The 21,375-nt window shown below is 42.4% G+C and overlaps 1 protein-coding gene across 1 annotated transcript in view; it reads right to left on the reverse strand.

Annotated features, from left to right (window-relative positions):
- PPARGC1A (PPARG coactivator 1 alpha) overlaps nt 1-21,148 on the reverse strand; it is a 66,300-nt gene extending 45,152 nt beyond the window's left edge. Inside the window, exons 1-2 of the mRNA XM_075499855.1 lie at nt 21,009-21,148; nt 15,827-16,006 (exon numbers count right to left, since the gene is read on the reverse strand). Of these exons, the coding sequence (XP_075355970.1) occupies nt 15,827-16,006; nt 21,009-21,056 (228 nt within the window). The 5' untranslated portion in view covers nt 21,057-21,148. The remainder of the gene's footprint in view (nt 1-15,826; nt 16,007-21,008) is intronic.
- Between the last annotated feature and the right edge of the window lie 227 nt (nt 21,149-21,375).

The following is a 21,375-nucleotide window of genomic DNA, read 5'->3' on the forward strand; positions in this document are numbered from 1 at the left end:
CAGTTCAAACAGACAAGATCAAGAAAGGAGGATTATAATCCTTGCTTTATAGCAGGGGATTCGATGCACAGAGATTAACCAACTTCTGCAGGCCAGAGGGTGTCCACCGGCATGGTGGAGGACAGGCCTCCAACCAGCAACACCAGTCTCCCCTTCAAAGCAAGGGACAACATTTCACGGACACCAATAGTGCACACAGTCCCTGTCACAAAGCACTGGTAGCTGAGCTTCCAGTTGACAGAAGAGGACTGAAAAATGGTTGTCAAGAGCGCTGGGGTCACAGCAACATAACTAAGAGAAGGCTCATTTTGTGCATTCATGGAACTTGGTGATTTTGCCATTCTTTATACAGAAAAAGTCCCCATCATATTTGCTCAGTTATTACTGGCATTCCAGAATGGAGTTTTCCAGAGAAATTTAACACAGCGACAGTAGTGAATGGCCACAACAGAACAAGGATAGTGTGTCAGATGTACCTCCATACCAGAAAGCCACAGGATACCTGTACGACGTAGCAGATGTTGGGGAGAACATCAGCGTGCTACAGCAAAAGAGACAAGTTTGGACCAGTGGGAGGGAACACGGTCCTGACTGAGGTCAAAAGTGAACACGAAAACCATCTAGCTTAACACAAAAAGCTGGGCCAACCCCCCAAAACACAGGAGGAAGAGGCTACAATATAACAGCAACTCAGCAAGTGTCTTGGAAAAACAAAGGGTCTACAAAATGTATTGTTTGACTGGGGCCCTCTCTTTGTGTAACTTACTTTGGGAAGATAAAAAACAGAAAACATCCAAAGCCGGTTGGGTAAGTCATTACCTGTACAGATGGCCATACAGATAGGTTTGCCACAAGGAAAGATAAGCAGGAGAAAGTGAACTGAGAGTTCAGCAGAGCTTCATCTCAAAGATTCCCAAATTACTGTAAGCCAAGTAGGAAAATATTTTACTTCAGAATCTGGATGGTAGTTAGCAACAAAAATATTCACAAAAGCAACCCCTGTTCGTCGCCATCAGGCTGCCGACGGCGGTTTTATTGCACGCGGGCCCCAAGGAGCAGAGCCCACGGGAGGGCAGTGCATGGGGTGTCTGCAATGTCTGACCACCTTCCAGACAGAAAAAGAGAGGAAAAAAGCTGTTGTGTTGCTGCCCCCTTTTTACTGTATACTTTTTCCATTCTTTTCTTTGCTAGTGAAGAGACTACACTTTCTGGCTATAGTAACAGCTCAGGATCAAGGATCTGCTGTTAGGGACCTTCTGAGCTGAAGTGACAGCCTGAGATGTGGCACTCATTTGCGGACTTTCGTACGTAAGACTGTGTCATCCACCACAGCCTGCAAAGGTCGTTACAAAGTCCGTAGGAAGTCAGACAGCAGTGATGGAGGAAGAAGGTGTCTTTGGCACAGGATCAGGGACAAAACACTTTCTCAAAGGCATTTGTGGGATATCAGGCAGAGTGAATTGGAATTAGGATGAGGAATCGTGCCATTAACGCCAGCAACAGATTAAGTCCTGATGATTTTCCTTGTGTATAAGGTGGGAGAAGACAGGCTAGATATTGTGTGTTTATTGAAGCAAGAAGGTTAGAGATAAGATATAATCTAACCAAATCATGGAATGCAATTTGGGAAAATAGTCAAGAGTTACAGAGTCTGAATTAGCAGGTTTGTCTAATACCTACAGCTACAATTACACCCTGATGCAAAACAATTATTGGATTCCAGAGAGGAAGAACATCAGGTGAAGTGGCTCTGATCCTTCATTACTTGAGTAGCATTCAGGACCAGAAAGGACACCTGCACATATCCAAAGGTACAAGTATTCAAGAGGTAGGAGGTAGACATCTCCAGGAATTTTGGAGTGTACAAATTTGGCAGGAGATGCATTTTCTTTGCACAGACACAATTCAGATGGATTCAAACATTTAAATAGCAGTCAGCAATATTTTGTGGGTTTTCATTCCAAGTCTATGAGCATTTTGATTCCTTTGCTATTGAAAACAAATATGGCGTAATAACAATTACGCCATGCTATTGTTCCGCCATCTTTCTCACACATACAGTTATTTTGCTAAGGCCTCTCTCATGAGAAAGGGCTGGCTTACCATTTAGCAGTTTCAAAGTTAAAAAAGGTATCATTTTAGAACTGAACAGAGCGCTTGCAATGAAAACTGAAGCCATGCAAAATTTGACCAATTTCTTGTCTTAAAGCCTCTCAAGAGAACGTTGGCTAACTTGTGCATGGTTCCTGTGTGAAATGCAAAAGTTTGCAATGAAATCTGCTTTTCGTTTTTGAGGTCATCCACACTCAACTCTTAGATTTGACTCTCTAGGGGCAACAGTGGTGAGGACTAATGTGGACTATCTCCAAATCCCAGCAACTTTGATTTTCACAAAGATTTGAATTCTTTTTTCAATTGGGAGTATACCAGTACGGTTAGTTGAGGATTCTAAAGAAATAACAGCACATGATGAATCTTGATCAGAAATGACTAGAGAATATAATGCAGTTCTGGACAATACATTTGAGGGATGTCTTTAGAAGAGCTCTTTTAAAGACTGATTTTGGGGAGGAATTAGGAAAACCTAGCTGCTCTGTTAAAAGGGATAGAAGGGCAAAGAGTTCTACTATAGGTTCTCTTCTTTTGCTGACTCAGTGAAGACACATTTGTCATTCAAAGACAAATTAGAAAAGGGCATGGATCGTGCTACATAGATGCTCAGTCTCAGTTATCAGCCAGGTACAGGCAGCTTCCAATGCATCCACCTCCAAGTGCATCTGAAAAAAAAGGCAATCTCTTTTGGTGGATGTGGACAGAACGTCTTTGTCAAAATTTCAGTTTGAGCAAATACTGCAAAGCGGTTTAGCGCAGGGAGGATTTGTCCCCGCAGAAATTGACACAAATTCCTTTAGGACAGGGGCAGCCACCCCAACCGCATAGCTGGGATTGCCAGCAGATAGAATTAGGAAAACTGGAAGATAACACTGTGGCCTAATGTAAACTCTTAAATCTGCTGTAAACAGAGCGGTAACATTGGCACACAATAAAACTGGTATCTGTCATTGCACTCACAGAAGTAGGTGTAGGGAAGGACAAGAGACATGAGTGGATTTTTGTTCATCTCTGTGAATTCTGGTCGGGGAAAAAAGCAAACTGACGGAAGCTGTGGCAAACAGCTAACGTTACAGTGATGGAGGGTGAGCTGGAATGATGGTGTAGGAGGGAATAATGGGAGATAAAGTGAAAGGGTCCAGTTTGAGGTTCCTGCTAAACGCGTGGTGCAACTTGGAGTAACAGGCTGGAGAAGGCAGCATTCCTGGATGTTTCAAGCTGGACTGAAAAGCCCAATACCCACAAAAGCCATTTTCTAAAAAGGTTTCTGACATGCCTGCTGGGTCAAGGCACATCTTTAAGAATATATATACACAGTTTTCAAAAACACGGTTTAGGAAATAGGAACTATTATGGGTTGAAGTTTAGGGATAGGTCTTTTTCCTATTTTAGCTTTGGGTCTAAAAATTGAAGTTTCACAAGTCGAATCTTGTGAGAGATCCAGAAAGAGAACAACCACCTACATACAGCATGGGGCTGCCTCTAACAAGCCCTCTTGGGTCCAGATGGGGTCCACAGAGAGGCAGTTCAAGTGCATCTGGACTGTGTTGACAGAGCTGCAAGTGCCGGGAGTGGGGTGTAAGGTGATGCTGATGGTCCAGCGGAGAATTAGAACTCCATGGCCTATTAGCTCTGACCACACTGGACTTGAACTGACTCATTGTGGAGACCCTGACATAATTCCTGCTCCCTGGCACTCTGGGCAAGCTCCCCAGGCAGTCGCAGCAGAGTGCAGCTTCTTGGACACCATTTAGATCTGTACAGGACACAGTCAAATAACCCTTCCGAACCCAGATCTGAAAACAATACAGAGACACCAACTAACGCTGCAGGAACCTGCTTGGTACATCATGGTCAGCTCTAGTCAGAGCTCATAACCCAGTAGGATCCCAACTGACTCTTTCAGATTTACTCCAGTGTCCCCCCATCATTTTCCCTGTGTTCCTGCAGGAGGGGTTTGCGCTCTTTCAGAACGGAGCCTAGGAGAAACATCAATATTGAGCAAAAGCTAATAAATCCACCCACAGCACCCATCAGCACTATGCAGAGACATACTTAAGGCCTTGCAAGAGGCAGTCCTGATCTGGCTGTTAAGAGCACTGTATCAGAGCTAACAAGTCCTGTCTGAATAGTTAAAAAGGGAGCAGAGCATCTTCCAAACGACAGTATTTCTTAGCTTCCTAGTCTTTTTGGGGGTTTTGTTTGTTTTTTTGATTTTTTTAATTTAATTCTTCTTCCTAGGTCTGGAGATAAACAAGTCTCCATGTTGGGATGTACTACTTAAGGCAGCTTCTCCCCCGGTTTCATAGTCCCAAATCATGTTGACACACTGCAACTTCAAGCTAGCACCTCCTAGCTGTGTTGTAGGTTAGAACTTTATTCCCTGGATCAGCAGGCTGTAACCACCTCCAGTTGGCTGGGAGGAAGAGAAGCCTGGTTAGACAGTAGTGCTCCCAGGCCTCTAAAGGAAGAATAACTTGAGTTTATCTTCACTCACAAGCCCCAAGGACCAGCTCTTTTCTTCTGTCACCACCTTTGCTCCTTCCAAGGACTTCAAAGTGCACACCATAAAACAGGGATGGGCTGGTCACTAGCACGTGCAAAGAGATTATTCCCCTACTATAGGGTTTTTAGGCATTACCACAAGACAAGTAAATAAAGACTGTGTTTAGTAACTGGAAAAAAAGAAAAAAAAAAAAGAGTATGGCCTGGCATCAGAGCCAACGAACATGGTATGCCAGCTACTAAAAGGCCACATGGAAGTACTACAATTAACATTCATTCATGGGATGAGATTTTCAGGAGGGTTAGGTATCCAGTGACAGTGTTTAAAAAGTAAATGCACAAAGAAGTAATGTGCCACCAGAACTGTAACGAAGAGATTGCATAGAAAGTTATGCCTTATGGATGATTTAGCAATATCATAGATAGCACAGGCTCCAGCAAAAAGAGTGAAATCATCCCTATCTTCCCATTTGTCGGCAGAATTTTAACAAGGGGCTCCTGGGAGCTCTTGGGGGCTCCTCCATGGCTCAACAGACAAATTAACTCATCAAAGGGAAGGTAGGGATGATTAACTAACAAGAGCCCCCTCCAGCCCATCACTGGCACATGGTTATTTCACCCAGATGGTGTTCACCTACCTGAAACTGGTAATGACAGTCTCGGATTGGATTTACAGAAAAACATAGATAATAAGGTGCTGCAAGAGTGACACGATAGGAGTTATTGGTCTGTGATGCTCTAGACTGTGCCAGAGGCAGCAGAGCTGTTTTGTAATGTTAGCCTCTGTTTTGTAACGTTATCCTCTCCGCCTGAGAGATTTCCTGCTGCAAATGGGAGACTTGGTCTCCAGAGAGGCATTTGACCTGACCCTTCCTATATGAGAGTGGGATCAACAGCAAAGAAAATGACAAGAGATGGCAACACTCCCATCACATACAAGCAGAAACAGTTTGACACCCTTTCACTGGAAATGGATGAACGTCTCTGTAGTGTTAAGGACCGTGTGATATTTTCTTATGCCTTAGAAAAAAAAGCCCACAAGTTTTTCTGGCTTTTCTCCAGATGCAATTGAGGTCACAACTGGTAACGTTTTGCCTGGTATCTTCATACTAGTGTGAAGAGTGCTTGTTGGGCTTTTAAGGACAGTCAATACAGCCAACACCAGCCCTGGGGGGAAAAAAGTAAAGCAAACACAAAACCAGAAAAAGAATTTCAAAAATGCATAAGTTTCCCCCAGACAGGTAGAAATAACAGCCTATTGCTCCTTTTGTGCATGCCCAGAGGGTCAAATGCCTCACAGGACACATCCAACCAGATGTCAATAAGCACGCACTTAGGTTTTTGTATATTAAAATAGTTTTTGTATATTAAAATAATCGCATATTATTTTATGCACCCCTTTTTACCTGACAACTTTAAGATTTCACTAGTCTGACAACAAGCCTGTGAAAATGGACAAGCTAAGGACCTGTGGAAGCTAAGACTAGCCCAAGAGGTAGGTTTCCTTATATGAAAATTTGACATGAAAACTGAGGCCAGACTGAGAACACTCTTGCCTGCCACTCATCTTCCTCTGAAAACTGCGATTTGGCCATGATGGGCTGCTTGCTACGTACAGACATGCTTCCTGGGGAATCAATAGCTGCTTAAGACTATAGTGTAAGATTTTCCAGTTGGGATCAGGAACTCATTACCACTCCTAATAAAGTGTCATTTTAAGGGGGGAGAAGCAGCAGCAGAGGAACACAAAAATAATTCCTTCACTTCCTGCTCCACGTGGCCCTGCCTGAGCAGGTAGAGTTGGACCAAAGGAGCTCCCGAGGTCCCTTCCCACTCCAACCATTCTGTGATTCTGCAAAGCCCTCCCCTGCTCCAAGTCTGTTCTTCGTCCTTTACCAGCCGCACTGTCACCTGCACTACGCGGCTGCCCACACCTCACCAACAAGCCCTCCTGAAGTGGAGACAATAGACCCAAGGTCCTCTTCACTCAGTCCCAACCCACAACGCCTGGCAGAGTGGAGCACATTATAACTAGATGCAGCTACTCAACTGATGCATATTAAAAAAAAAAAAAATCCTGAATACTAGAAGACTTTTAAAACTCTCATCATACCTGCTTTTCACTTAGGGTCACTGACTGCTGTGTGGAAATGGGCAAGCCCACAGCATTCTCACCAAAGTAAAAATCCCAGTGAGAAGTCTCACTTCCATAACATTTATTACCTGCACCCTCCGATGCAGTTCCCAAATCATTATGTCACTGCTTAAACAGCAACTTGGGAGAACAACTACTGTTTTTTTCACAAAGGTTTAGGAATACTTTCAGAAACAATTTTGAGTTCCCTCCCGGAGAAACTACCATTCCAGGAGAAAATTCCCATTGTTTCTTCTAGCAGCTCATGGAGAAGCAGAACGTTCCTCTGACCAAACCAATCCTCCAGATAACCGTTATCACCACGTCCCTGCAAGTAATCTCTTGGGTGAGAAACAAGTTTTCCACCCAATTTCTCTATTTTCAGGCAAGTGTATCTTCTGTAGGAGAGATTTGCAGTCCATCAGACCACTTGATGGACTGCCCCTCCAAATCCCTATAAAGATTTAATATCACTGAGCCCTCAAGGAGCAGATGTGGCAACAGACAGATGTGTGGACGTGTAGGAAGTTCTCTCTGCCCGTTTAACACCTCTAACCCTGTAATGTGCTTGAAAGGGCTGATCCTCCTGAACTTCATGTGATGAGCTATATTTCTGTGAGCAGTTCAGGCAACTCAAAGCTGTCATAAATCAACAAGTCAACACTTGCCCAAGGCTGCCTCCGTGGCTCCTCACAGAAAATACTCTGTTCTTCTGAATATCATCTTAGTGATTAGAAGCACCCATTACGGACCAGCACCCCATTGTGTCACTCACAGTAAAGCACAAAAGCACAGACATGTGAGGAAATGGAAGTATGATGGCAGTGCATCACACAGCTCAGGCTTCACGACAACACCAAAATCTCAGTAGGTTTTGGTTTTGTGCTTTCATAAACAAAACCCAGTGATTACTGCATGTGGTAAAAAGCAAACTCCAATCACGGCCCTTCAGACTCACCACCACCACAAAGTGCTAACTAATTTCTCAATCATTATGAAGCAAGGCTGTTGCTCCGTTGTGTCAGAACGGAAAACTCAGCCAAAGCCACCAACTACGTGTTGCAAAGGGGCTGATTTCCACCGAGAGCTGAAACCAGCCTCCACGGCTGAGTGTGTGTGCACACACAGTCAGATCCCTGTGCATGCCAATGCTGCAGTCCGTCAGGTGCAAACATAGGCATTAGGATCCCATATGCACTTGCACAAAGCTACCAAAATAAAAACCAGACACTGGAGAAAAAAAGGCCCAAAAAGCTGGCAGGGAGGACTCCTCCAGAAAGGCTGCAAATTTCTGGTGCATTTGAGTATTAACCACTGTAGAATAACAAGAGCTCCACTGTAGAATAACAAGAGCTACAAGTGGAGAAGTTTTCACAGACACACATACACACACACACACTCTTCCTTCTGCTCATGCAGAAAAAAAAAGTTCTACATGGTTCAATACCAAAACTTTGTCCCTGCAACAAATTTGCTCTGTGCAATTTCCTCCTCCTGACCTACACATGCACAATAGATTAGTGGCACTAAGAAAAAAAAAATTCCTAAATTAAGCCTCACTATGATTTTATCCTTGTGTAATGGCATGGGCCTGAGTTAATGTTAAGTGGGATGGGGCAGCAGGGAAAGAGCATGCCAGGGTTAAGATGGAGCATTTAGTAGCAATTAGCAATGATGCACAATGCAAAAATAGCAACAATAAAAAAAAAGAAAAGAGGTTACACTAGAAATAAAACCATTAAGGGAAATAAATTTAACAGTTTACCCAATTAGCATTTGTCTAAGAAAGGCAAACTTTCTGTTGCTGTTGTTAAGCAAACGGGGAAGAAAAAAACAGAAAAATCTTATCAGAAATATTTACTTCACACTAGCAATTCTCCGTGAGTGTTTTTCTAACAAAAGACAGAGCCACTGTCCCACTTTTTTGCGACCCTCTCTGCAGTTCTAGGGAGAAAATATTTAGTTCAACATTATCGTAAGCTAGAATATGGCTCTATTTATATGACAAGTTGACAACATACAATTTCATGCTTGTTGAACTGATCTGTGTTATATATTCACTGCGAATATTATGAAGCCTCACCATTATAAATATGAAACAGTATACACTTATTCAAAATAACTCCAGCAGTAGCAATTTATAGCTCGGTTGTTTGCGTGCTTATGAAGTCCAAATGCCACCTTAAGAAGCTGCATCTCACTAAAACAGATGTGGAGTGTGACTGTGTCCAAAGTGGATTTAAGATGACCTCTGTGAAAGGAGGCTATTACATTTTTGTCTGTATGGCAGCTGACACCAGTTTGTATTTAGATACGTAGCCAGTGGGAACACAGTGTAACACGGTGTCCTCAAGGGCTGGTTTTAACACGGGCCAAGACATTCGTCTAATGACCTAATTAGCTTACTACTGTTCTGGTGAGTGTTAGTCTTCCCTCTTGCAAAAAGGACAGGTGCTCAGCAGAGCAGAGACACGCTGAGTATCTCAAGCCGCGCCTGCTCCAGGTGAAATATCTCCTTGATGGGACTGCGAAGGGGATCAGTTGCATTTTCTTGATTGTGCGCCTGGGGAATGGTCTCGGTGGCCTCATACATCAAACAATAAGCTCTCAAAGCAATTGTTTTTTGCTCATTTGGGACTTCTTTCCTGCCTGAAGGGTTCAACCAACATGCAAGGTTCTTGCATTAAAACAGAGATGCATTTAGACAGTTTGTAGTTTGTCCAAGCGGGAAAGAAAAGGGAGCAGCAGCACACCTTGCTAACACTAGATACAGAGCATTTGCATAAACTCTTCCCAATTACATAGCAGCTGGTTCGAGTAAAATAAATTCCACTTACTGCTTGAGCCTTTTTAAATGTCAGCATAGCTAGTCAAAGATTATAGTTTACATACATCATCCCCACAGATGTAATGTTATTATGCTGGTCTCCTATGTAGTAGATGCAGAAACCTGAGTCAAGCCAGAGACACTGGAAAAGGTAACGCATTCGAACACACAAAAAACGTGACATTGCTCTGTTAGGAATACAAAAATTCTGGCAGTTTCACCCAGCCTCCGCTATTTTCTTTCCCTGGAACTGAGGGTCTTTCTCCTAGTCTCACAAGCAGTTTTTATGATACATTGTTACCTTTTATTGTTCTTATAAAGTCTCCTATCCCAAATCTGCATCTTTTTCCTTTTATGTTTATTGTTGTATTAAACCTACAATGTTGTCTGTTTCCCTACTAAATCTATCCTGTAACCACATACTGTACATTCATTTCTCTAGGACCTCAGTAGCTCTTATCTGTTTGCTTTTATGATCTCTTATGAACTGCTAGGAATAGCAATTTGCAGTGCTGTTTGTAAAGTCATCTCAGCCTGAACTCAGCCTTCCCCTTTTTTGTCATACAGCGATACTCTCTGCAGTGAAATCCCATTTGCCACAGAAGCATTTCATTACAGGATGCATTTTAGAGGGACACAAGTTCCCAAGTACCCTACGTGTGCCTATCATGTAAAACATTCAATGTGTATGAATCTGAATTTCAAAAAACCTACTTGTTAGAGCAGGAAACTACATGTTGATATGACATGGTCCTGTGCTACCTTCAGATTCACTGATATGCTGCCCGGTCTGTGTTACTGCCCAGAGCTATTTAGTTTGTGCTCTCTGAGGTCTCAGACATGCTGCTGTGCCGTTCACACAATCTCAGTTCTTTTAAGCACTTTGATAAGCTTTATTCTGCCATTATACCATCTAGAACATTAAACACAATGTTTAAGTTCTATGTTAAATCACAATCAGTTCCTATTAACTGTTCCAAGCTCCTCATTTTTATCAACAGTTACTTTATTAAATCCTTAATAATATAGATGGAATAGTTAGTTAATTTGTGTGTTGAGCCATGGATGTTAATTTGTAAACATAATAACATACTGCAATCATTTGCATAATAGCATTTTAATCTTTTTAGTAAAAGCTGTAATTCCCTACAAAGTACGCTGCAGTAGAAACTAAGTGACTATTGGTAATAATAAAAAAGGCCTTAAAATTCTGATCCTATTATAGCGTTGGAACATACCCAAACTGCTACCATAATCTCTGAAATGTTACTGTTCTCTGATTTAGGTGTCTGTGTCAAGAATAAAAATGAAGTATAACTGGTAGCAGTAGACTATTTCCTAAATGTAATTTAGTATTCACTAAGCACCAGCACTTTGCAAATAGCTCTGAGGCTTTCCTTCAAAGTTCAGAGCTCTAGTTATGCATATTGTGTGAGGTACACCATGCAGCTCACCTCCAGCCTCTGTTGTGCTGAATAGATGGCTATGATAAATCATGCTGATTTGGCACTGAAGGGCATCAGCCATCAAGGATTTGACTACTATGTCTTTTTTTCCCTGAGATTATATCTCCTTGAACTGCCTGCCCTGGGCTACTAGTTTTGGAGAAAATTAAAAAGTGGAAAAAATGCTAGGGGAGGCCAGTACAGAAAGTCTATATAGGCTCAGCTCTCTGGAAACCCATTAACACCAGTCACAAGACTGGCAAAGAAAACATTGGTGGTTGTTTAAAAGTCAGGCCAAGTTATTTTACGCAAGATCTGGTAATTCATTAATCAATCTGGCTGCAAACCTTGAATGAATAACCTGAAATAGTGAAAGAGACTGTCAGCACCACAGAACATGAGGGAGTTTATAATCTGAACCAATGAAAATTACCCTGGTGATGTTTAAGGCTCCCCTCTACCCTCATCATCTTCCTGATGCAAACCCTTCCAAATAAATAAGAAATCATTTATCTCCATGAATTTCCCTGCTGCCAGGGGCAAGACAGTATGCATTTCATTGTGCATCTCTTTCTCTCCCCACATTCTCATTGCTTGTCATACAGCATTTTTTGGCAGCCTACAATAAAACATAGTAGCCTATTTAGGCTTTCCAAATACATGGCACATAGCACGGTCTTGAAAAGTAACCTGGGCTACACCTATGCAAAACAATTAAAAATAAAGTCATCAAATACGTTGAGCATCTCTCTGGAATACTGAATTATGTAAATAAATGAAATCCCCGGAAGGGCGAGCAATGTGGGTTTTCTGAAGTCTTTTTAAAGGCTAAAGAAAGTGTTTTGCCAAGTATGAGAATACCACACTTACAAATCTTTATGATTTTACATAAGTTCATTATACTTTAACAGGTTATTGCCTATCTATGGGCTGCATTTTCTCTTAACATCAGTTGAGTTATTTGTAAGCAATGCCAACAAAGAGATATATCCACCATAGATATCTTTTCTCTCCATAATGCTAGGCATCGGTCATAAATAATTTTAAATATAACCAACCTTACATGATAGGGCATGGTATATTTGAAGAAGCCTCAGGGGACAACAGTTTTCATGAACAAAAAGCCTTCTCACTCGTGCCACATTAAGTTGTACGGTTGTTCACATTTTCACATAGCATTGGCTTTGGGAATGAAAAACTAATTCTGATTTTCTAAAAGCAGCCAAATCAAGTTTTTACAAATACATTTTTTTAAAGTCTAGTTCTTCACAAAAGCAAATAATGAAAGTGAATGATGCAGGGAACCATCTAAATAACTGGTCTTGGGTGACTTGTTAACTATTTACTCGCATGAACTTGTGTCAATAGACAGTGCCCTGAGGGGCAAGAACTGCTTCATTTTATCTTTCCAGTAGTCAGAACAACAGGCAAAGAAAACCGGGTGAAAAACAGAAGTGATCAAGCTGTGAACAGAAAGAAATCACCGAATTCATAATATGCATATGTACACACATTGATAAGAAGAGCCTCCATGCTGGGGCAGATGGTACAGGCTTGATTTGGGACTGGTATCAGTTATGCTGGCAGGCAACTAGAATAATGAAGTGATGAATCAGGTGCGTCTACAAGATACTGGTGTGTTTTAATACTAGGGTGAAGGCCAGTATCTCATCACACCTAAGCGGATGAGAGCAGGGATTTATACTCAACAGTTACATACTATCTAGACTAATTGGACCTTTATCTCACTTGGCTCCTGGTTGCTACCGTAACTATTGATAATTTCTAGTCCCTGAGACTCCCAGTGCCACTGCTTGTGGGTGCTCGGCTCAAGCAAGCTTCCAGGAACATGTTTTGCAGAAAGCCTGAAAATTCACTTTCTGAAATACAAGCCTTTCTTAAAAAAAAGTGCACCACCTTGAGACATCCAGGAACTTTGTAAAGGGCTTTTGAACACCGCCCCTCACCTAGACAATGCCACATGTACCGCATTAATACCTCAAAGGAGACTGTGCTTCATTCAAGGTTAGGTTTGGCAATTAACAGTGTACAGCTTGTGCAATTAACGCTGCTCTTGTACTTCCCAACATTTGTTTCCCATTCTGGTTCTTTCCCTTCCACCTCAAACAGACTGTCTTTCTATTTTTATATGACAAGACCTCATCTGGAAGCTTAAGTTAGATAAAACATACTACTCCCATGATGATATGAGAGAAAAAAGTAAAAAAAGAAAGTAAAAACCCAAAAATTTCTTTAAAAAGAAAAGCCAATGCAGATCAATGTGGAAAAATCTAGAGATTACCAAATGGGAAACTGCACAAAACTTCCATTCTCTCAACTAAAACAAATAGTTCCTCGCAGAGTATGTGAGATAGTCTCTGGAGGAAGAAGACATCTTCTTCTGTTCTTGAGCACCCCCAGTCGTCACATTACAGAGCGGCAGAGGCGAGAAATAGTGCAAGGTATCCAGCTGCATGATGGAGAACGGGTACAGGGTTAATTTATGGGAGCAGAAAATAACTGTTTCATTCCTATCTTCCTGGGCCAAGCAACAAAGAAATGTAAATATAACACACTATGAAGCTGAAAATAGTCTAATTTTGCACTGCAGTATTGCAAAATGCTATTAGAGCACAATTTGTCCCTACAGGTAAGTATGGGCCAAGCTGTGCTGTCAGAGACAGTGACGCACCCTGCAACTGAAGCTGATGAGTGCGAGGAAATCCAGGCATTTTCAAGGAGGACAAAAGAATTTGCCTGTTAGGAAAGAAGCAGCATATTTCATTTCCAAACTGTTACTTCTGAACTATTAGTTGCTGCCTAGATGCATTCCCCCAGCTGTATACCACCTATTTCTTCACACTGAGGCTGCTCATCCTCAGACGCACCCAAACGTGCCCGTGAGAGGTTACACGTAATGACCAATACCTTGTGTCACCGTCTCCCAATGAGGTTAAGTACAAGCCTATCTGGTTGTCTTGCTGTTTACAACATGCTTTGATTTTCAGAATGGGAATTGTCTCATATAGGAAGTGACAAGTCCTAAACAAGGCGTGTAGGGGAATTGTCACTACCTATCCGAGACAATTTTATACTCGGCAGCTGTGGCCACCAGTGCAGCCAGGCAGTTACACACAGGGCAAGCAACGAGCCTGTGGTCAAATTCCACTGGTTTTACTGGAACGATTTGTGTGCTTAGAGTTGATAGATGCATAATTATATTACTTATCTGGAACTTACACTTTGAAATTCTCCATCTCCAACTGATTTTTCCAAAAGGAAAATGCCTCTGCATTTGGCTTTGACGAATGAGGAAAAATACATCTCCTCGGTTATAAAAAACACAGAGCCACTCTCTACCACGCTAGCTGCAAATGTGCCCCCTGCCCCCCCTGCTACTGACCATCCAAACCTGCACACCAACACGCTGTACCCTGCCTGAGGCAGTACAACTGCAATTCAAGAACAAGATGGGGTTTGGAAACTTTGTAAAACAAGGCACGGAACATTATACAACTAATGAAAAAAGAGGGCGTAAGCACAGGGCTTTGCAGGGCTAATTTAATTTTGATTTGAATAAAATTAATTCTAAGTTATTTGGATGTAAATGACAGAAATTGATTAGAGAGGACCGGTTTCTGCTATCAGTTACACTGGTATAAATCCCAAGTAAATTCATCTGCATCAGGGAGATCACCGTGGCATTAGAGCTGTATACAAAAAAGAAGAATTGCATTCAGGACATCTTAGGTGAGCTTTTTACTATACTGTTTCAGTTAATCTTTTCCAGCCTTTAAACTCCACCATGATAATTTGGGGCTTCCCCAAGCCAGCGGGCCAGCCGTAGTTCCTGGAGCTGCAGTACCTGCCATGTGAGAGGCAGCACCCGTAGCTCCCTGTTGCACAAGGTCTTCCTGCCAGCTAATCAATTTATTGTCCAATTTCCCAGTGAGTGAACGATCTATGGCATCTCCTATCATCAAGGAGGGAAAGAGGTTAGGGTTCAAGAGTGGCACGGCTGCCCCATAACCATGGAGCAGAGAATCATGAAAGCTTTACACAACGAAAGAAGACCAGAGACAGAGTAAAGAGACTGTAACCCTCCTCTTGCACACCCTGATCCTCAAGGCAGTATTTTAAAGAAAACATTTAAATCTCTTCTACCACCCTTCAAGTTTTACTTTAAGACTGCTCTCCGCTGAGACATATATGAAACATCTCAAACGATGTGCTGGCTCCTGAGCCACTGACAGCCCTCACTGCCTTCTCTGCCACATCCACCCTTTTTTTTCCCTATACATCAACTATGAGGATCTCTCAATTTGTATGCAGAGTGCCTTGCACAGTAATGCTCTGCGTGGTAAAAACCTTTACTGGAAATGCCCCAGCTCCAGCTACCTATCAGCTAGCTGCTGTGCTGCACTCCGCTTCTTGCTGGGGAACGCAAGTGGAAGACAAGAAACGCGTTTCGACTTTTGTTTTTCTTTGTAGCTGACAACTGTGCAACTCTTTGCCATGACGCCACAGGGCAGTGTGGTCTAGGCTCTCTTTAGTAATTTCCTTTAAAAAATCAAAAGTTCCATTTAATTTCTTTCAAGACTTTTTCCCTCCTTTCTCCACATCGCAGGCCTGGTTTTGATCACGAGGATTAAAGGCACCAGTCAGAACCTGTAACACACATCACCACTTTTGCCATCTCTTAGCAGGGGAAAAATAGTAAAACCGTTGTCCACCAGGCTAAAAAAAAAAAACAAAAAAGCAAGCAAGGACTTTGCAACATGCACTTGCATTGCCTGGCCTTACCTCAAATATGTTGGCGGGTTCATTGCTGTACTGATTGGAGATGATCTCTGACTGGTCGCTGTACCACTTGAGTCCCCCCAGAAAGCTGTCCGCGTCTAGGTCGTTCACATCTAGTTCGGAGAGGTCAAGTTCTGGGAGATCTGGGCAAAGAGGCTGGTCTTCGCCAACCAGAGCAGCACACTGCAGGAAACAGCAACACAGAAATAGTTTCATTAATTACCAGGAATCTATTAACTTTAATATCATGTGATAAGAATTAAACCTCGATTAAACTGTGGCACAGGGTCACTAGAATTGACTTTGTTTTCTGGAAAAAAACCCACTAAGCATTACATCATTGTTAGCTCTACACAGGTATGCAAAGGGAGGGGGAAACAGGAGGGCATAAGCTGCCTTCTCGATCTCATCTCTGTCCAGGGGCAACAACTTTCCTTCTCCCTATACTCTTTGATAACAATTGTGTTCAAAGCTTTATTAAATCCAACAGCAGAGGCCAAAGCATGGCCTTATTCTCCTGCTTCAGAGAGAACCAGTGCAGGTAGAAGTTACAGATGAATACCTCTGGGCAAGGTCTGTCACGCATTTCCTGATGCATTCAGGTTAAAGAGGCACAGCCTGTTACAGCCTTCAGCCCTGGAGGCTAGCTCAAGCTGGAGACAGTCACACTTTCACTTCTACAGATCCCCACTGTAATCCTGGAGGACAGTCATGATGGTGGCTACCATATGGGCATAAAAAAGTAAGGGTCAGTGATGCTGCTGTGCTCTTTCCCCTGTCCACAGACCATAGCCACCCAGTTACACTTCAGGGTCCTGGCAACCAAAGCTTGTTCTGAAATATCCCTATATTCACCTTTGGGTGACAGGCATAGTTAGTTCATGCAGCCTTTCACCTGCCTGGTGTGAACACACATATTGTCCCAGTCAGCTTCCTAAGTGTCCCCAGACAGCAGCTGCAGTGAGGGAACCAAGTGGGTTTTCCTCCTCTGGCAGCGTGTGATTCAGTAATGCTAATGTAGAGGGTCTGTGAAACATTTTGGTTGAGGTAATAAACAAGGTCTAGTCTGCATGGCTCCTCTTCAGCAGTGCAAAATGTTCTTGTCTCCATGACTTATGAAGAGAGTAGTGATAAATACAAATAAACCGGGAATAAGTGTCCTTTTATATGCAAGTACGAAGCTAGATAGGGTATTGACTGACCTACTAAGCAAGAAAAAATTAATAATACACATCCACTTTAGCATGACAATTGAAATGTTAGAGTATCCACCAAAACCATTTCCTAATTATGGAAAACACGTAGTAACAGCTTGGGAAATAGTGGAGTCCCATACGTCAACGCTGCTCGATGAAGCAATTCCTCCTGCACTGTACCACGTACCCTTGTAACTCATCCCCGAAGATCTACGTTGATATGGGTATACTGCAAAACACACGTAAAGCTGCAAAGGCACCAGGCGCTGAATGGTTAAAAGCCATTTAATGTGTAAGGGCTTCCACCCTGAGTATTTCTAGTGCTGTGTTACGGATGGCCAACAGCAGGTCCTCCTCGACTCCCGTCAGTTGACTGGGTGGTTTGAATGATTTCCCAACTTCTATTTGGACTGAAGTCAACCCAGAAAGTGCCACTTTCTGAAGAGAGATCTGTAGGGCATTAACACAGTGTCCATTGATGTGAATTGCTCAAAACCAGTTATGTCACTCTTGCAAGGACCGCCTTTTACAATAACGCAAGCGAGAGCTGCTGAAGGTGCATTTCATTGAGGTTTTTGTCCCTGGGAATCTCGGTGCGTCTGCAGTGCGCGGGCTGGATGCAGCAGCGCAGCCACGAGCAAAGATTTTGTCTGTTGGCATAAAGACTCGGTGCAGCTGGTGCGAGCTATAATTTACCAGACAACTTCTACGTCTACCAGGACACTACGAGATAATCACGGAATAGGCCAAGGGGCAAGGGAGCTGGGAGGCTGCAAAATGAGGCTCTGAAATAGCAGTTGCTTTCCTTCCTGTTATTTAAGGGGCTGCAGAACTTTAAGAAGTCAAAACCTCACTTAAGTAATTTTCACTGCACACAATTTTTTATCATTATCTTGGTCACAGGGAAAAAAAAAAAACAACCCAAAAAATTAAAGAGTTCCCTCTTCCTTAGTGCGAGACACAACCTTCCGGCAGCAATCTTATAATGCAGAGATGACCTTTTTTGATGCTTGGCCAAAATCTCTGATCTCATTAAAGGATAATCTAGTTTTTGACTGAAAAGGTAGATTCTCAGCATCATTCTCAGGTTTGTGTTGTGGAGGTCAGTAGCTTATAACTGATGCCGTAGACTTCTGAAGTATCCTGCTGATCTGTTACTGCTTTCGTTTGTAAAAATAGCTTCACTCTGTGAACCACCTACTTAAACATGTTTACTCTTGGTAATCTGCATTTTTAAGTTCCTACAGTGGGCTTTTGAAGCAACATAAACAATGGCATTAAAAAAAAAATCCTGCTCATGGCAGCTTTCATTTGCCTATAGTGACTGCAATGTCACCTAAAAAAATGTAATTGCTGAAATGAAGTATATATGCTCTTGCCAATGTTGACATGATAATAAAATCAATGTTTCTGAATATGACATTATGCTTCTAATCTGAGACACATTAGTAGCAAGTGTTCCTGTTATTAATTTATATTTGGCCTTTGGATGATGCCAGATTTAACACTCCAAGTCCTAAAACTGTCCTCATCTGACACGTTGATATTTACTGTTTGCCTATACATCTGTAACAGGTGCAGCTGCATTGCTAGCATACATTTTACTGTCTTCCCACCGTTATTTGATATGATAGTTATTCCATAACTATAGCCTTAATTTTATAGTAACATTTAGGAGGATAAAGCAGTCACTAAACACAAAAGGCTAATTACTGTGCGTTATTTCACTCCAACAGACTTTTTTCCTCCTAGTTCAGGCGCAAACAATAAATTAGCTTAACTGCACTGACAATAATGAATCATTATAATTAAGTATAATTCTCCATTAACCTTTTGGACGTTTTTGTGCCTTTGAAGGTAAATTAAAAAAAAAAAAAAGACTGGACTTGTGCCATATTAATTATATTAATGAAAAAATAATCTGCATTTTATTTTTAACAAGTTTTTCAAACAGCCAAGGGGATGAACTCAGGAAAGAAAGAGAGACTTGACAGAATGTGTGTCATGTGGATTCTCTCTATCAATCTTCGCAACCTTACTGTACATCACCTTCATTAAACTGTGAAGCACTGGGGACGCTGATCAGCTACAGTGATGCAGGCCTTTATTAAGCAACACGCCGTCCTGTCATTATGTGAGTGAGAATATAATACATTTTACGTTGACAGCAAACATTAATGACTCAAAAAATGAAAGCTGCCTCCAGTACCTGCCGCCTGCGATATTTTAGATCAGTAAAGGTGATCCCCCGAGCCAAAGCAGCACGCAGACGCCTGTATTGCTACAGGAAGTGCAATGCAGGAGCACGTTGGTAAAATCCTACCCACAGTTAATCCACCCACCACACAATTAATATTAAGATCAACCCCCTTTTTTTTTTTTCTTTTTTTTTCTCTGCACTATGAAAAAGTCATTGACATAAATTATCTATTCTGTTACTAGCTTGAAATTACTGCAGGAACTCTAGTGATTAAAATAAATCTTCAGTATTTCCATATAAGCTGGTTCCTCAATCAGCTCCTTCCAGCATTAGGAATAATACATGATGGAAAAACGAAGCTACGGCAGCTGAGACCCATGCTACAAGCCAGACAACAACCCACAGGATACCCCAGCTACTCAGAAACAATTAGGACTTTGGAGCCAGAAAGTCATCCACTTACAGCCTTGACTCATAATAGCTACAGGACATATGAATTATCCATATCTATTCCACTTTACCAAGAAATCAAAACAAGATAAGAGCAATTACAATATGCAAACAGAATCAGTGGATACAATGGCAAGCTGCAAATATTTAAGACACGACAAAAAGACTTGAGAATCCACACGCATGCTCCACCAGATAGGAAAAATATACTGGAGAACACGGTACATTTTTACTTTAGATGGGTAGCTCTCTACAGCATGAACATCTTATTCAAAAAGCATCGCCTGTAACCTGTTTTTCCCTCCCCCGTTGCCTGAGGGGAGCATTTTAAGCACTTATTCCAAGCTCGCAGCCAGAGGGTTAGTTCCTTTGAGCAGGTCTGTATTTGGGATTCCTCTCCATGGGGTCCAAAGAAAGTTTGCCTCGCTTCGCAAGTTGCCCGAACTTTCAGGTAATGCTCCATTTTGCCGAATGCAAACATACAGAAATCCTCAAACCTCACTTTATACTCCAGAGATTACCAGGGAGCTGCTTGCTTTTTTTTTTCCTTTATGAATTGTAGCCAGCAGAAGCTGTGGATTTGATGTATTGCCGTCTATTTTTACACAAGCAGCAGCGGCGGCGGCGGCAGCAGCAGCACTTCACACAGTCCTGCATAAACTCTATTCTCATGGTTCATCCTGTTGTCTCTGCTGTACAGTGGGATTTAACCATTTGTTGGACTACTCAGATTGACTGAGAACCCTGCTCTATGGGACATTAGCTACAGCATCATTATTCCAATACCACAAGAAGCAGGGAAACGACTCCTTCCAGAAATCTCTTTTAAAAGCATCTAAAGCCAAACAACAGGGCATTCATTCTTGTGTGCGTGTTTGAATTCTGCAGCTGATAAACAAGGAAAAAACCTTCGACAGAGCACAGTGAAACAAGCAATTAAAATATGAAGCCGTTGGTTAATTTTAACTTTTTTTTTTTTTTTTTTTTAATGTTAATCTTATTCTAAATAAACATGGCATTTTTCCAACCAGGCCACTAAACGCCACTGGAAAGACTTCAGACACAGATTCGTATCAGTACCTTAGAGCATAAATATTGCATATGACGGGAAAGCGAGCCAGAGGCACATGAAAATAGTTTCCAACTGCAGGAGATACTGATGACAGGAGCTCAGCTTTGATTTGCTCAAGGCATCGCAGAGTAACCTTAAAATAGCAAACTTACTGGAGTTAAGATAAGATTCGGACTTGTTTGCAAAGTATGCCGCCTTGGCCCTCCTGCCGGTTCCCTGACAAGCCCACTGTCCCTGCCGAACGCCTGCACCCCGCGCGCCCCTCACCTCGAGATCACTCCATACAGAGTCGTGATTGCACATGTCCCACGCCATCCAGCTGCGGAGCGACGGCAGGAAAGCTGGCAAACTACAGTCCAGAGGCAGGCAGGCAGGCAGCAGACACTCATGCAGGCAACGAGACCCTCTCTGAGAGTGAACCGAAGGCACCTGTCTTACTACTGTTCCCCGTCACATGACAAAGCTATTAAAAAGTAGGCTGGGCTGTCACTCATCCAGCCTTCTGGTGCCGCTGCTCCAGCCCGTGACGTCACCCAGGGGCAGACCCAGCCTGAAGTGAAGTAAATCTTTGCAAAACCCACTCAGACCTCGGCGGCCGCGGCACCACGCTGTGATTCAAAGCAGATTTCCACGC

This window comes from Mycteria americana, chromosome 4 (genome assembly GCF_035582795.1).
Source record: "Mycteria americana isolate JAX WOST 10 ecotype Jacksonville Zoo and Gardens chromosome 4, USCA_MyAme_1.0, whole genome shotgun sequence".
In the NCBI taxonomy this organism is placed as follows: Eukaryota; Metazoa; Chordata; class Aves; order Ciconiiformes; family Ciconiidae; genus Mycteria; species Mycteria americana.